Source organism: Ambystoma mexicanum, chromosome 2q, assembly GCF_040938575.1.
Source record: "Ambystoma mexicanum isolate Mex_15411 chromosome 2q, UKY_AmexF1_1, whole genome shotgun sequence".
NCBI classification, from domain to species: Eukaryota; Metazoa; Chordata; class Amphibia; order Caudata; family Ambystomatidae; genus Ambystoma; species Ambystoma mexicanum.
Window position 1 is genome coordinate 640,105,807 of NC_090924.1, and position 14,222 is coordinate 640,120,028.

The 14,222-nt window shown below is 48.2% G+C and overlaps 1 protein-coding gene across 2 annotated transcripts in view; it reads left to right on the forward strand.

Annotated features, from left to right (window-relative positions):
* PARN (poly(A)-specific ribonuclease) overlaps nucleotides 1–14,222 on the forward strand; it is a 1,047,754-nt gene that overhangs the window by 191,312 nt on the left and 842,220 nt on the right. For both annotated transcript variants that reach the window (XM_069647825.1, XM_069647826.1), the window contains exon 7: nucleotides 1,009–1,171. In XM_069647825.1, the coding sequence (XP_069503926.1) occupies nucleotides 1,009–1,171 (163 nt within the window). The remainder of the gene's footprint in view (nucleotides 1–1,008; nucleotides 1,172–14,222) is intronic.

Consider the following 14,222-nt stretch of genomic DNA (forward strand, 5'->3'; position numbering starts at 1 on the left):
TTTAACTTTGACAGGATTGGTCATTAGAGTCTCTTCCGAAGTATTCAGTTCTTTCAGAATGGACAAGCAACCATGTTTCCAGGTGTTTAACTTTGGATCAAGTTCTTGTGCGAGTGCCTGGTTCAAGACCTTAAAACTTCCTTCTCGAGTATTCAGGAGGCATTCGAGGAAAAATTACAGGGCTTTTCATTCCACTATTGGCCAAAGTGATTTGATTCCCAGTTCTTCTCTCACTAGATCAGTAGGGGTACCCAAAGGGAGAGCCAGTTGTCTCCAGTTTTGGCCAGAGGTCTATTGGAAGTAGTAGCGTAGTTTCATAGCCGTAGGTCATGATTGGCACGACCTTCATGGTGTAGAAGTCAATAACCGGCTGTAATGTGTACTTGCAATATTTCTTCACAATTATCTTTCCTTGCGATGTAAGGTTTCCCATTTGTAGTCTTAATCTGGTCTCCTGAGCTGCTTCCACTGCACGGTTGTTAATACAGATGTCCAGATAAACAAGGCTTACTACTGCCTACATGTTTTCCCCTTTGAAAAACCATGTGTGTTTCGCTGACGGTTTGTGGGCGATTTTCCAAGAGAATGTCAGAATTTTTTTGTTTTTGCAACGTTAACGTTTAAGCTGTTTTCATCCAAGTAACACGCCAAGGCATCCAGCTGCCTTTGTAGGCCTACCCTTGTTTGATCGAGGAGAATCGGGTCGTCTGTATACAACAGACGATCCACAGCACTTCCCGCTATTCTCTGAGGGAACATTCTGTTTTTTTCAAACGCTGACGGTATGGCTGAGATAAATTGATTGAATAACGTAGGGGCCAGTCTGCACCCCCCCTCCTTTCTAATTTAAATGATTGCATACATCAATTGAAGTGGTTTGTTCTTGAAAAAGATGCTATGTAGGTAAATGCATATGATTTTTGTACCGTTTTCGAAGATAACTGTACATGCATTGTAAAAGTAGCTGTAATATTATTGAAGTAGTAACGTCCTAATGTTTGATCTTAGGAATCCCATATTTGAATCAGGAAGAGGAAAGACAGCTACGAGAGCAGTATGAGGTGCGCTCGCAATCAAATGGTGCGAGCACCATGTCCTACATCTCTCCCAATGCCCAGAAGACACCAGTTAACGTTCCAGAGGACCAGAAGGAGTTCATTGAGGCAGTAATGTAAGTACAAATCTACAGTGAATCTTAAACTCTCCTTCTGTAGCTCCTTGGCAAGCCAAGAGTTACGCTGTTGCATGTTTATATATAATGCATTAATTTGAGGCTTCTTTAGCTAATACCACCTGTTGGGGCAGAATTTACTTTTTTGGGCGGGCTTGCTGTCCCACTTTCTGAGATCCCTAAATACTTTTTCTTTTTTTTTAAATGTTTTATTGTCAGATTTATTTTTGTGGCTTTATTGACTTCAACTAAAGTTACCCAGTCACTGTAACCCATTTTGCTGTGTTGTCCTATCATAGCCCATATGGCTACTAGCAGAAGTGTGCTTTTTAAGCCTCATATTGGCCATTAGGTGATTGTATCACCTTTCATTGCTACCGAGGAATAGGCTGGTGGCAGCTGTAATTTAGTTTGGAGTCACCTCGGGTACAGCTGATTTTTCTTTATTACATTTTTTTAAATGAAATGTTACCACTTTAGTAGCTCAAAGTACCTTTATGGCAGCCATTAGGATACTAATGTGTTGTGATGTCCTAGTCTATGCCTTTTTTTTGTTTTTATTTGGACCATTCCTTCGGTTGGAGAAATCACAAGGCAGGCCTATAATGGCCTTCTACACACGTGTATATCAAGACAAGGGAGACTCTTTGCAAGCAGTGAAACCTGTGTCAGATCCACTTATGCAAAGATAGATCCAATTCACTGCTTAGAATTGTTGATGTATGATTGCATTAAAAAAATCTGTCTACATCGGACCTGATGACATGTGCGTAATTCAAGATTTGGATTACTTAATATATGAACAAAGTATGTGCTATATGTGGAAGGAAAGCATAATCCTAAATACTGCATCAAATTTATGTTAATAGAAATGTATCTATCATATGTAGATGTGCCGTAGGTGGAAAGGTGATTGTGACACTGCATCAATCTATGACTACAAGGGAACAAACTCCTAACTAGCAACCGATAAGATACCCTATGCATGTTTGTTAACTCATGGGAGGGACAGAGATCGAACTGCCAGCCTCCACACAAATAAATGACTTGTGCATGCTCAGCTGGGCCAAGGCACAGGATGGATCCTCAGGGGGCCAACCACTTTAGCCCCGTACACACGAACAGGTGCACAGGAGGCACAAAAACATAGATGAACAGCCAGTGAGTGCAGGGCAATGCATAAAGGGTGGCCTCAGTCTGAACTCATTGAAATCGCGTGTGGATCAGGATGGAAGATTTACCTAACCAATACCTATCATAGGCATAAGAGGTTGAGACCGGTTTATGTAAAATGTTGGACGTATACTTGCAATTCATACATCTGCAATACCCTTTTAAATTGTGATCCTGATTGTGGTGCACTTGTTAGGCAAGTACAATCAAGCAGTTATCTGGTAACAAATAAATGAAACCTATGTCCAAAGGAGCAATTCTTATTTTGAGAGCAGATTTAAATTTGCTATACCAGTCTAAATTAGGTGACCGTAGCCTATGTCCCACTTTATTGAACAGGAATATGTAGCCCATACTGGTCTCTCCATCGGACATTCCCAGGCCCCACACTGCTGGCTCTAAAGAGTTTACCCTGATAGTCTGAGAATTGCAGGTGTGAATGGCTTCATATCCGACCTTACTGCCCTGATAAAAAAAAAAGATTCAAAGGGCCTAACTGGGACTTTCATATTTTTTAAAGCACTTGTGATGAAGTCACCCCATGTGTTACATACAAAGATTATTCACCGCCCAAAGAGGGAGGACGTCTGTTTTCTGTATCTACAATGTGACCCTGCGAGCTGAGCGATCGGCCACAGGAGTCTGCTGCTGATCACACGTTGTGATGCGAGATGTTATGCTAGTCTGTTAAGCCAGTCTGTTAAATTACTTTGACTATTGTACAAAATAATCGTTTTTTTTTTTTTAAAATATAACCCTCAGTTTGCTCTTTACTGAATCACCATCAAATCAATCCTCTTGCAGGTTATAGGTCACATTTCTATCAAATCACATGGATGAGCGGCCCAGAACTACACTGACAGGCGGCAACCCAGATGCAACCGGAGCCATACAGACTACGGAATAACTCACACTTGCGACATCAGGAGGTGAAGCTACGCCCGCCCCGGAACTATCTTCTTTTTGGGTAATTCACCCGCCGGTAGGGCACCTAGGGACTCAGGTCCATGGGGCAGAAACGGGAAAGTCAGAACGGGGAACACCCCGCTAGACGTGTTGCGTTACAAGTTCAGTTGAAGGTTATTGTTTATTGGGACAGGGAAGATCAAGACCGACAAAGCCACCACACACCACTTATTTGCGCAAAATGTCAAAAGAATCCACCAAGTCCACTCGCCGCATGGCAGACTAACAGACCCAGGGCCTGGCATTGCCGCGCAGCCCACCCAGGAACTTTTACCCACTCCACACTTATGGCTACTATGATTAAGGTCATGACATGGAATGTCAGAGGTCTGAGCAGCTATATCAAACAGCAGAGTCCACAACTTCCTTAAACGACACAAGATAGGTATTGCCCTATTACAAGAGACCCACCTGAACGCACGGAAATTAGCAGCGATGGCAGGGGCATGGAGGGGAACCTTAATAGGAACCAGGTACTCTGGCTATGCTAGGGGAGTGCTAATATGGATAGCCCCCACCATTCCCATCCAGGTGATACACACCTACATTGACGACGAGGGAAGAATGGTCCTGATACGATGCACCATTGAGGGTAGAGAACTCTGCCTGGTCAACACTTATGCCCCCCAACCATGACGCCACAGTCTTCTTTCGCTCATTGTACACCCGGCTGAGCCCATGCCGGAATGGCACGTTAATATGGGGAGAAGATCACATTTACACCCTGAATCCATGCTTAGATAGATCGGACAGCAAACAATCCCAGCCCTCCCAACCCGCAAAAATATTAAAGGCCCTCACACAACAATATGCCCTAAGCGACCTCTCGAGAGCACAGCACCCTGAAGGTAGAGTCTACTCCTTTTACTCACCACTGCATGCAGTACACACCAGAATAGATGGCATACTAGTTAGTGATGAACACTTAAATACGTTTGAAGACACTCAATATTTGGCTAGAGTGCTATCGGACCACTCTCCCTTGACAACCACATGGTTCTTAATTGCACCCAGGCCCCCTATACCCACATGGAGGCGCTGAAGTGAAGCGTTGCTAGACAAGGCTTTTTGCGAACAAATACGACAATGTACATCTGCCTGCTGGCAGATAAATATCGATAGTGTCCAGCGTATCAGCACTGCATGGGAGGCATATAAAGTAGTGATCAGAGGGGAAATGATAGCCACCGCAGGGGGAGCCCAAAAATCCATCACTTCCCTACTGACGCGTGCTGAAGACGAGCTAAAACACTTAGAAGCTGCAGCCTCATCGGACTCTGCCCACATACACAGAACGGTCGAGCTAAACTGGGAGGCGCTCGGTAGGCTCAGCTACGCCAAACACATCAAAAGAAGCTATGCCCTAGGTGACAAACCCGGAAACTTGCTAGCATGGCTGTACAAACGAGAAGCCCCTAGACAACCCATCTGCCAAATCCGAGATGCAGAAGGCCTAGACATACTCACAAGTAGACATAAACCGCACTTTTGCGGAGCACTACCAAGCCCTCTACACAGACTCCTCACCGCCCACTGACATGGCAAATGGCAATAGAGGATGTGGTAGGTATCATCAGGCTACCACACCTCGAGGAACAAATAGAGTCCCTGGAAGGCCCCGTCGCCACAGAGGAGGTGACGGCCGTCATCAGATTGCTACCCACCGGGAGGGCACCGGGACCAGATGGACTCCCAGGAGAGTTCTATAAGACTTACGGAGACACACTGGCCCCATTGTTGTCCCAAGTGTTCAATGAGGCATACGAGTTGGGCCACCTCCCGGATACCATGAGGGAAGCAACCATCATCCCGTTGCTAAAGCCCAATAAGGATGCCACAGAATGTGGGTCATATAGACCCCTGTCCCTACTAAACGCAGACAGCAAGATTCTGACGGCAATACTAGCTATGAGGCTGCGTAGGGCCATCCCGATCCTAATCCACCAAGAACAAACTGGGTATGTGCCGGGCAGAACTCACTGAAAATTTACGAAAATTGCACCATGTCATTTACAGCACTGAAGGTAGACCAGAGGAATGTGTGGTGGTGTCCCTAAACGCCTCCAAAGCATTTTACTCGGTCCGCTGGAAATGGCTTCTAGCTACCTTATCCAAAATGGGAATGGGGCCCAGCTTTATCAAATGGCTTGCACTCGTCTACACCAACCCAGCGGCTAGAGTGCGTATCAACAACACCTTTTCAGACAAATGGAGGCTATCCCGAGGCACTAGACAGGGCTGCCCCCTGTCCCCCATGCTGTACATTATTGCCATTGAATCTGTTGCAGCATACATTAGGCAGGAATATGGAGACGTGGGCATCGAGATAGACGGGGTAACCCATTTACTCTCTATGTATGCAGATGACATGCTCCTTTACCTGAAGAACCCCGAGTACATACTGCCTTACATATTGGAGACTTTAGAAGGGTTTCACAGAGTCACTGGGATCCAAATCAACCATAGTAAATCCTGCCTGTTCCCCCTAGCCGCCCTGAGCGGGCTCGAGTCCAACAAGCTCCCCGCACTAGCCTTAAAATGGGAATCCACCTTCTTTAAATATCTGGGCATCACGATCCATCGAGACCCCAAGATGGAGCACGCTCTTAACAGTCAGGGCAAAGGAAGGCCTAGTGAAATCAATGGACTTTTGGGGCAGGCTCCTGCTTTCGGTGGCTGGCAGAGTGGGACTGCTCAAAATGGTAGCGTTACCCAGGCTGCTTTATCATTTCACCAACGTGCCATACAATATACCACATCAATTTTTTAGCGACCTACATAAGCTCTGCAGGAAATTCCTGTGGCAAGAAGGAAGGCACAGTGTCGCCCTGGACACGATGCAGAGACCCTATGACAAAGGCGACCTAAAGGTCCCCAACTTTGAACTTTACTATTTGGCCGGACAGCTGAAACATTTGATCCAATGGAAGGCAGACGACACTTCTACAGACACCCGCCTGCTGCAGCCAGGAATCACCCAAATGCTACTAAGAGACCTGCTTTGGGCCGAGTCATGCCAAAAACACCGGTATCCGCATTTGGTCCAACTAGGAATCCAGATTTGGAAAAGAGCCTGCAAAGCCATGGACTTGAAAGACCCCTACTCCCCACAGATTCCGATGGCTGCAATCATGGCAAACAGACCGGGGAGTCGGGAAAATAAAAAGGGGTACGTGGGAGCTATGCGGCATTGCCACCCTGGGGGACCTGGTGGATGACCAGGGCATCTTGACCTTTGCTGAACTACAGGAAGCCTCAGGAATACACACAGGAAAGTTCCTACTACACAACGCTGTGGTAAAAAGATTAGCTGCCCGCTGGCCATCAATGGAAAACTTACACCGGACACAAAGGGATCGAGAGCCTACTGGCGGCAGCAGAAGGGGGCCATGTGACCTCTCGGGTCTACGAAACACTGCTTTATAGCACTGCCCAGCGCAACCTCAAGTGCAAGTCGAAGTGGGAAACGGAACTTGGACAGCAATTTGCAGACGCAGAGTGGGAAGAAACCATCACAAGATACCACAAAAAAGTATCTAGAAACGGCAGGTTTCAGCTAATACAATTCTATATTATGAACAGAGCATACCTCACTCCAGAAATCATATCTATATTCAGCTGAGCCAACACCACGGGATGCCCCAAGTGCAAAGAACCCCAGGCGGACATGATCCATATGTTCTGGGGGTGCCCCGCTATGCAAACCTTTTGGACACAAATCAAAACCAAAGTTGCGGAGGCCGACATCACCCTGGAGGTGCAAACGGCCACAGCATGCATTCTGTGAAGATATCCCAGGAACAGGAAAAATAGGCCGCTGAATAGGCTAAAGGACCTAATGTATATACTTGCGAAACAACGCATCGCCATGTGTTGGAAACGCCCTCAGGCCTCGAGCTTAGCAACATGGCGGGAAGACCTCCGCAAATGGACACAGGGGCCTGGGAGATCGCCCAATGCCAACAAGGACAGGACACCACTAATGATCTACTGCAATGGGTGGAGCTCACAGTGATGCTATTCAGCCCCAAGATGCTGGACTCCTCGGGCGAAAGCACAATCACTTCGGAATGAAAAAACAAAGATACCTTGTGGTGCAGTTTGTAACGGTCTTGATGGGCAGGAGGGAGGGAGGGAGGGTGTTCTAAGGGTGTTGTATGAGGCCAGGTTGAGGCCCTGCTGGTTGTATTGTTACAGAATGCAATAAATAAATTTAAAAAATGGATGAGCTGCCCACTTTTCAAAACAACTCGAAAAGGGATGTCGACGGGGCGTGCCAGAAATTCTATCCCTAGTGGGACGTCCACTGTACCCATGGTCCTTCGTGTGTCGAGGTCCCTCAGATTGGGTTTTTTCCGCCATCGTAGTCTAATACATATCGCAGAGTTCCTTCTTGGCCAACGCCATTACTTAGTAAAGTTTAAACTTAGTTTTTCTTTATGTCCTTTTGACAACCGTTCACAGCAAGATCTCCGGCAATGGCTTTCGAGCACAAGACCATCCGTCAACGACTACCATCTTGACAAACGTTGTCTGGCCTTTCCAGGCCCCAACAGGCCTCGGCCTGCTCAGTACTGAGTGCGGGGGAGGTTCATATTGCATCTCACTTAGAGAATGCATATTCCCCTTCACTCAAATATATTTCGCCAGGCTGTCATCTTTACACACTATGGCAAATGCTCTTTTTAAATTCTGTCCCTTCTGTAACAGGAGGTTTCCCTGAAAGGATTCAGAGTGTGTGTAACCTTTGCTGCCCTAGGGACCACGCTGATGAACAGTGCAAGTCTAGCAAGCTGTTTAGGCCGAAAACTTTAAAGGACCGCAAGACGAAACGCTGGGCCCACAATGCCATGCAGGCTGTGGCTACCATGGATGTTGTATGGGAGGATAGGTCCAAGGGACCCTCCCCTGCAGCCCCCCCCTTGTGGAGTCAATGGCTCGTCAGGGGTCCCCCCTGCCACCAGGGCCCAGGTGGCGGGTGAGCCACTGGCTGAAAACATTGACCAAACATGCTGTATTAAGCTAGGCCCTGGAAACCATTTTGTGAAATCAAAATGGCATGAGCCCTGTGCGCCGCAGCGCGGCCCCAACCCTTGGAGAGTCTCACTTGTCCCCGCGGCCGCAGCTCCCTGGCAGATCCGCTGAGAGCCCATTCCCACGAACAGACGGACATGAGCTAGTGCTAGATGCAAACACTGTAACATTCACCTTCCGCAGTGTATCACTGTTCTCAGTATGACCCGGCCAGCAGGGCCGGGGTGGAAAAGAACTGTAAAATGGTCCCCCCGACAAAAGTAGAGCCCCCAAATACTAATGAGCAAACTGCCTGTGATGAAACTCTTCTCTCCATGACCTTTTTGATTAAAACATGTAACCTCCATGAAGGTGGCAGAATGTGTGTTTATATGGCATTCTGGGTGAAGTACCCACATCCCCGTAGCTATGCGCAAATGGTAAAAGTGTCCCGGGGTTTTCATGTTATATGTTTCGCCGAGAAGAATGCACCCCAAGGTCCTATGCCATAACTGAACTAATGCTGCTAGAGTGCAAAGGAAGACAGTCAACCACATTGGGAGCTCATGTAAATTGTGCACGGAATAGCATAATATGTATTTGAATGTCCAAGCTCACCATGTGTCACTGCCATCAGGCTCATTGGCCAGTGTTCCTGCGTGCTCCACCAACCTTACTACTACCTCGCTTACCATGCATGCATAGAAATGTAACAAAATATTGTGGTTGTTAAATACTTAACATATAGATATCAATTGCAAAATGGGTATAGGTAACACATTTGAAAGGGCCATGAAATGCACGAACAATGTAAAAAACATAAGCTTTGAAAAGAATCAATGCGTATGGTACATTATACGAATGTTTATGCCTCTTCCACATAATCTGCAACACACGAGGAAAATACCATTGTGGACATATCCAAGGCCATTCCCCCTTTCCTCCCCATTGAAGCCTGCCAGACGGAAAGCAGAGGCCTGTGCTGCTCTGCCTCACCTCCCTCAATTCGGCTGGAGCCGCTTCAAGCATTCACGTTCCCCCGCAGCTCCCAGGGCCGCGGCCAGCCACCTGAATTATTTACAACCCAGCAGTAAACCCCGGCCATAAACGTAGGCCAGAAGGTGCCCTTTCTTAGGCTCCACGACCCACCGGCTCACCCCGGGTTAATGGCCCCGGTAAAATTAGGACACCCAATATTATAGCAACATTGTAGGAACACACTCATAATGACTTCTAACGAGACATGATAACTTGGACAGCTCGCCCCTTGCCCTGAGACCCAACCTTGCGACCTATAATACCCGGTCAACAGGAAGATGGTAACCATGTATTGATGTATTACCAAAGGACCCCACTCTAGGTGCATTCCTCTCGTGTTGCATTAACCTGTAGAATAACCTATTGGAAGATTTACCGGGTAAGATAATATTGCAATATTCAATGAATGCGGTGTGCGTGGCCTTAGGGCAGAAAGCCAAGAAGGACGTTCATCAATGACACTGGTCACGCCTGGCACAACACCGCCCGGATGAGCCCAGCTGACCTGCCCGGCCCACGTGGGTAACCAGTGACGTCCACCAACCACGGCAAACCACATCACAGCTGCACCTATAGTTAGTCGTCGCCACCCAATCCCAACGAACATGTGCCCCCTATAGTGTGTAGGTTCTTATGACGCATTTTTGTAAATATATACGCCTGTCTTTGCTATTGTCAGACAGAGCGCTCTCGGAGTTTGCAGAGTCCTTTGCATGCCCTATTTCGACTTATATAAACTCCCATTAAGCTCACCCGCACTTTGTCTTTGCCTTATTCCCTCTGGGAGTGTCCATTATTGTCTCTCATTTTGGGAGGATCGTGCTAACGGGGACGCTCGCCTTCAAGGTCGAGGGAGCCTCCAGCGATGGCAGCGTCATCATCCTTGGTGACGCTGAGGGTGATCGGCATCCAATGGATTCCCACATGCGAGCCCCCGATTCCAACATGCAGGCCAGTCGTTCTGCTACAAAGACGACACCCAGCAGTACACACCACACAAGCACACCCCCCCCCCCCCCCCCCCCCCATGGCCACCGGTCGACCACGTCATCGATCGATAAGCTACTTGCATTGTCGAAGGGAAGGTCCAAACATTCCCTGTCCTCTGGGTTGTCGTGATCACCACATGACAGGCCCCTGAAACAGACGCCAAAGTCAGTTTCTTACATCGCGTCCAAATCTGGGAAGTCCTCGGATTCCGGCGACCGGTTGTCGAAAGACACATCGGCCGCTGGAAAAAGCTCTAAAATGAGTGACTTAATTTAAAAGCACGTCCCCGACACTCTACTGAAGGCCAGAGCGTCGAAAAAAAACTATCTTCAACGCCTCAAACTCACAAGGTACTAAAAGTGGGGATTATTCTACCCCTGAGGACACCCTTTCAGGGGCAGTGCATCATAAACAAACCTCTGCCCCAGAACCGCCACCTACTCCCTCAGTGTTGCCAAACTTCTCCCAATGGACCCCAGAACAATTTGATAGGGTCATGGGGAGAATGTCCAGTTTTATACATTTCTTTGTGCACCTGTAACGCTCACCTGATTCCCACGGAGGCGCAGGTCTGGCTTCGAGTGCTGGTGCTTCTTCAATGGTGAAGCGCAGGACCCTGAAGATGGACAGGAAGGGCCCCTCTACTCAGGCTTCTCTGGCTCACAGGAATATTCCCCTGTGCGTGAAAAGGGAGTATTACCTACTGACTGAGCTATGCTCAAGCCTCCCACTCTCCTCCAACCCTCCACGATACCCTTCCACGATTCCCCGTGAAGTCTCACCTTAGGGTCAGGAAGGATGAGCTCTCCATCCTGCTTCAGATGCAGGGGCGCGTTGAAACCCAGTTACTTCACTGGATTGAGGATTGATGGGAGTTGAGGTAAGCTTGACTATTCAGGTAAGGCGCTGTAAAAGTTCTGCTGCAAGTCCAAAAGTCCAAGCTTAATAATAATGTTCATTGTCTTGTTGCAGCAAGCGTTAATGCTTATGTCTTTTTCCCCTTAGGGGCCGGGGTTCGGAATGCCGGACATATGGCGCCGACCCGAAGTGAAATGTGCAGTTCCATTAAAAGACAGGTAAGTTCTGGATGAGCGCTCGGGTAATGGCTTTGCATTCGCTCATTCAATGTCTTTGTCTTTTTTCCCCATAGGGGCCGGGGTCCGGAAAATGCCTGGAAGCGGCAAGACCCGAAATGGGAATGACCCAACAGGTAAGTCTTAGAAGGAAACTGAGCTTTTCCTATTCCTTTCCTTCCCTCACCTTGTTCTTGTCTTTTTCTCTCTAGGCTCAGGGAAGTGGCTGTGGATCTGGATGATCGCTGCTGAAGATGGAGGCGTCCAGGATAGGTGAGTGAAATGCAGCGCTGCAGCGATCGTAGCGAAATGCTTTTAAAAATGATGTCTTCCTTTTCAGGATCGTCGGTGTGATGTCTCCGTGGTGCTGATTTAGCAGGTAAGGTCTTTTGTCTCCCTTTGCAGGTGACCCAGGATACTGACAGGCGTGGCTGATGTCCAGATGCAGGAGCTGACACGGTGAGCGTCCAGCTGCGAGGAGCAGAACAACGCGAAGCGTGAGTTGCTGATCGGGTGTGGTTTAAATAGCTTTGGAAGAAGTTCCCAGTGTGTATCCTTCCACCGATCAGGTATGTATCCTTCCCCGACCACACCCGGGGGAAGTAGTCCCACAGGTAAAGTAGTTCCATTCAGGCCTCAAGAGGGCCTGGATGTAGCAGCATGGTCTGCATCAGGTAAGTGCACATTAAAACACTTGAACACATGTCTAGCTTTATGAGCCTGGCGCTTAAGGCGCCAGGACTGCGTCCAAAGGGCCCCAGCTTGGGCCCGCTGGCACTCCCCTGGGGAAATGATGCCTGCCTCTGGGGTTGCTGGGTCGGACCTGGCTCCTTGGAGGTAGGCATCATGACAGCACCCATATCAACTCCACAGCCTTCAGGGCAACTCTCAAGATGAGGCAGTACACAAACAGCCCGCCGCCAACAGTGCCCGCCTAGACGCCACGCGAGCTACTATTTCGTCATGTCAAGACACTCCCCGGTAGACAACCAGCTGCAGTACAATGACCTGCTCTTAAAGGCTGCAGAACGCATTAAGATAGATACCAAGGAAGCTCAAGTCGATAAAGACTTTGCAGAGGACATCCTTGGGGATAAGAAATCTGCAGAACAGTTTATCCCTCTGCTTCATTATCGGTCAAGAGGCGAATTCAGCCCTCCCTACTTACTCCTAATCTGACAAGGGCAGTCCACCCTTGCATTGAAAAGATGTTTCAACTAGCCCTTTTGGACCTACATTAGGGGGCAGCTAAAGCCCGACTCTCTAGTAGTCACCACCACAAGAAAGAGAGCGTGAACACCTCTAGCCTCTGCCAAAGCCACTCCTGAGAAAGAGTGCAAAAAGGTCTACACCCTGGGCAGGAAAGTAGCTTCTTCGGCTGCCTATCAAATAAGAATAGCTAATACTGCGCTATTATCCAGCTATAATTACCACAAGTGGGACGAGGTCCCACAGCAAATGGACTTGGTTGCACAGCTCCTAAAAACACAATTCTCACTTTACCCACCTAGGGGAGGGATCACGTCGGACAAGTGGGTACTTTCACCGCAGCGGGGGGCTATTGCATAGAGCTAATGCAAGCCAACCACCCGCCGAGACCAACTACACAGGTAGAACAACACATCCGGTTAGAAGTGAAAGCACTGCTGCTAAAGGACCCCATAGAAATCATCCTGGTGAACCAGGTAAACAATGTACTTCCTTGTGCCAAAAGAATACTTAACAATGCGCCCTGTCCTAGAGCTGCGCCCTGCAAACACCTATATCAAGCCCCAAATATTCTGCATGACAACACTACAGGAAGTAATCCCACTGCTAAAACAGACAGGGGGGACTACATGGCATCCTTGGATATGAAAGATGCATAGTTTCATATTTCAATGTTCCCAGCGCACAGAAGATTCTTGCTCTTCAAAAAAGCGAACCAACACTACCAATTCAAGGTGCTACCCTTCGGCATAGCCTCCACTCCAAGGGTATTCACCAAGGTATTAGTGGTAGTGGCAGTGCACCTATGCAGAGAATCCATCCCAGTGTACCCTAATCTGGATGACGGGCTAATAACAGGGGAATACCCCCACCCCAAATTTGCAAGCAAAATTCCCAATCTTCTGTTACAATTGGGATTCTCAATTAACGAGAAAAACTAGTCTTGTTCCTTGTAAAACAAAACCGTTCTTAGGAGCTGTCATAAAGACAGAGGGTCTAGTCTTTCCGTCAAACGGAAGAGTGCAAAACCTACTGCTACAAATACCTCAGTATCTAGCTGGTCGCCAAATAACCGTACGCAATGCGCTTCATCGGGATGATGGCTTCATGCATTTACCTGGTCCTGCATGCACGGTTGCTCATGCACCCAATGCAATGGTGGTTGGTGAAACGGGGGTCTCAGGCAACCGGTCAGTGGGACAATCCAGTGGTTGTTTCGCTAACCTTAGTTAAAGCACTCTGCTGGTGGATGAAGGAAAATCTGTTGCAGGGAAAGCCTTTTCCGAACTATACAGTGCAAGTGATTGTCACGCGACGCATCACTCACCGGGTGGGGAGCCCATTGCCTTTGTCTCCTTACCTCCCGCGACTCCATCTCTACTGCCCTCTCTTCCCTAGGCTGGCTTCCTTTTCACTCCCAACTTAAATTTCACTTTCTCTGCCTTGTCTTCAAATCTCTCCATGGTCTCTCTCCCCCTTATCTCCTCCCTTCTCTCTTTCTACTCCCCCCTTCGGTCTGCTGACCATTTCCTTCTCACTGTACCTCCGTCCCCCTGTGCCTCCTCCCGTTTCAGCTCCTTCCAACTCCT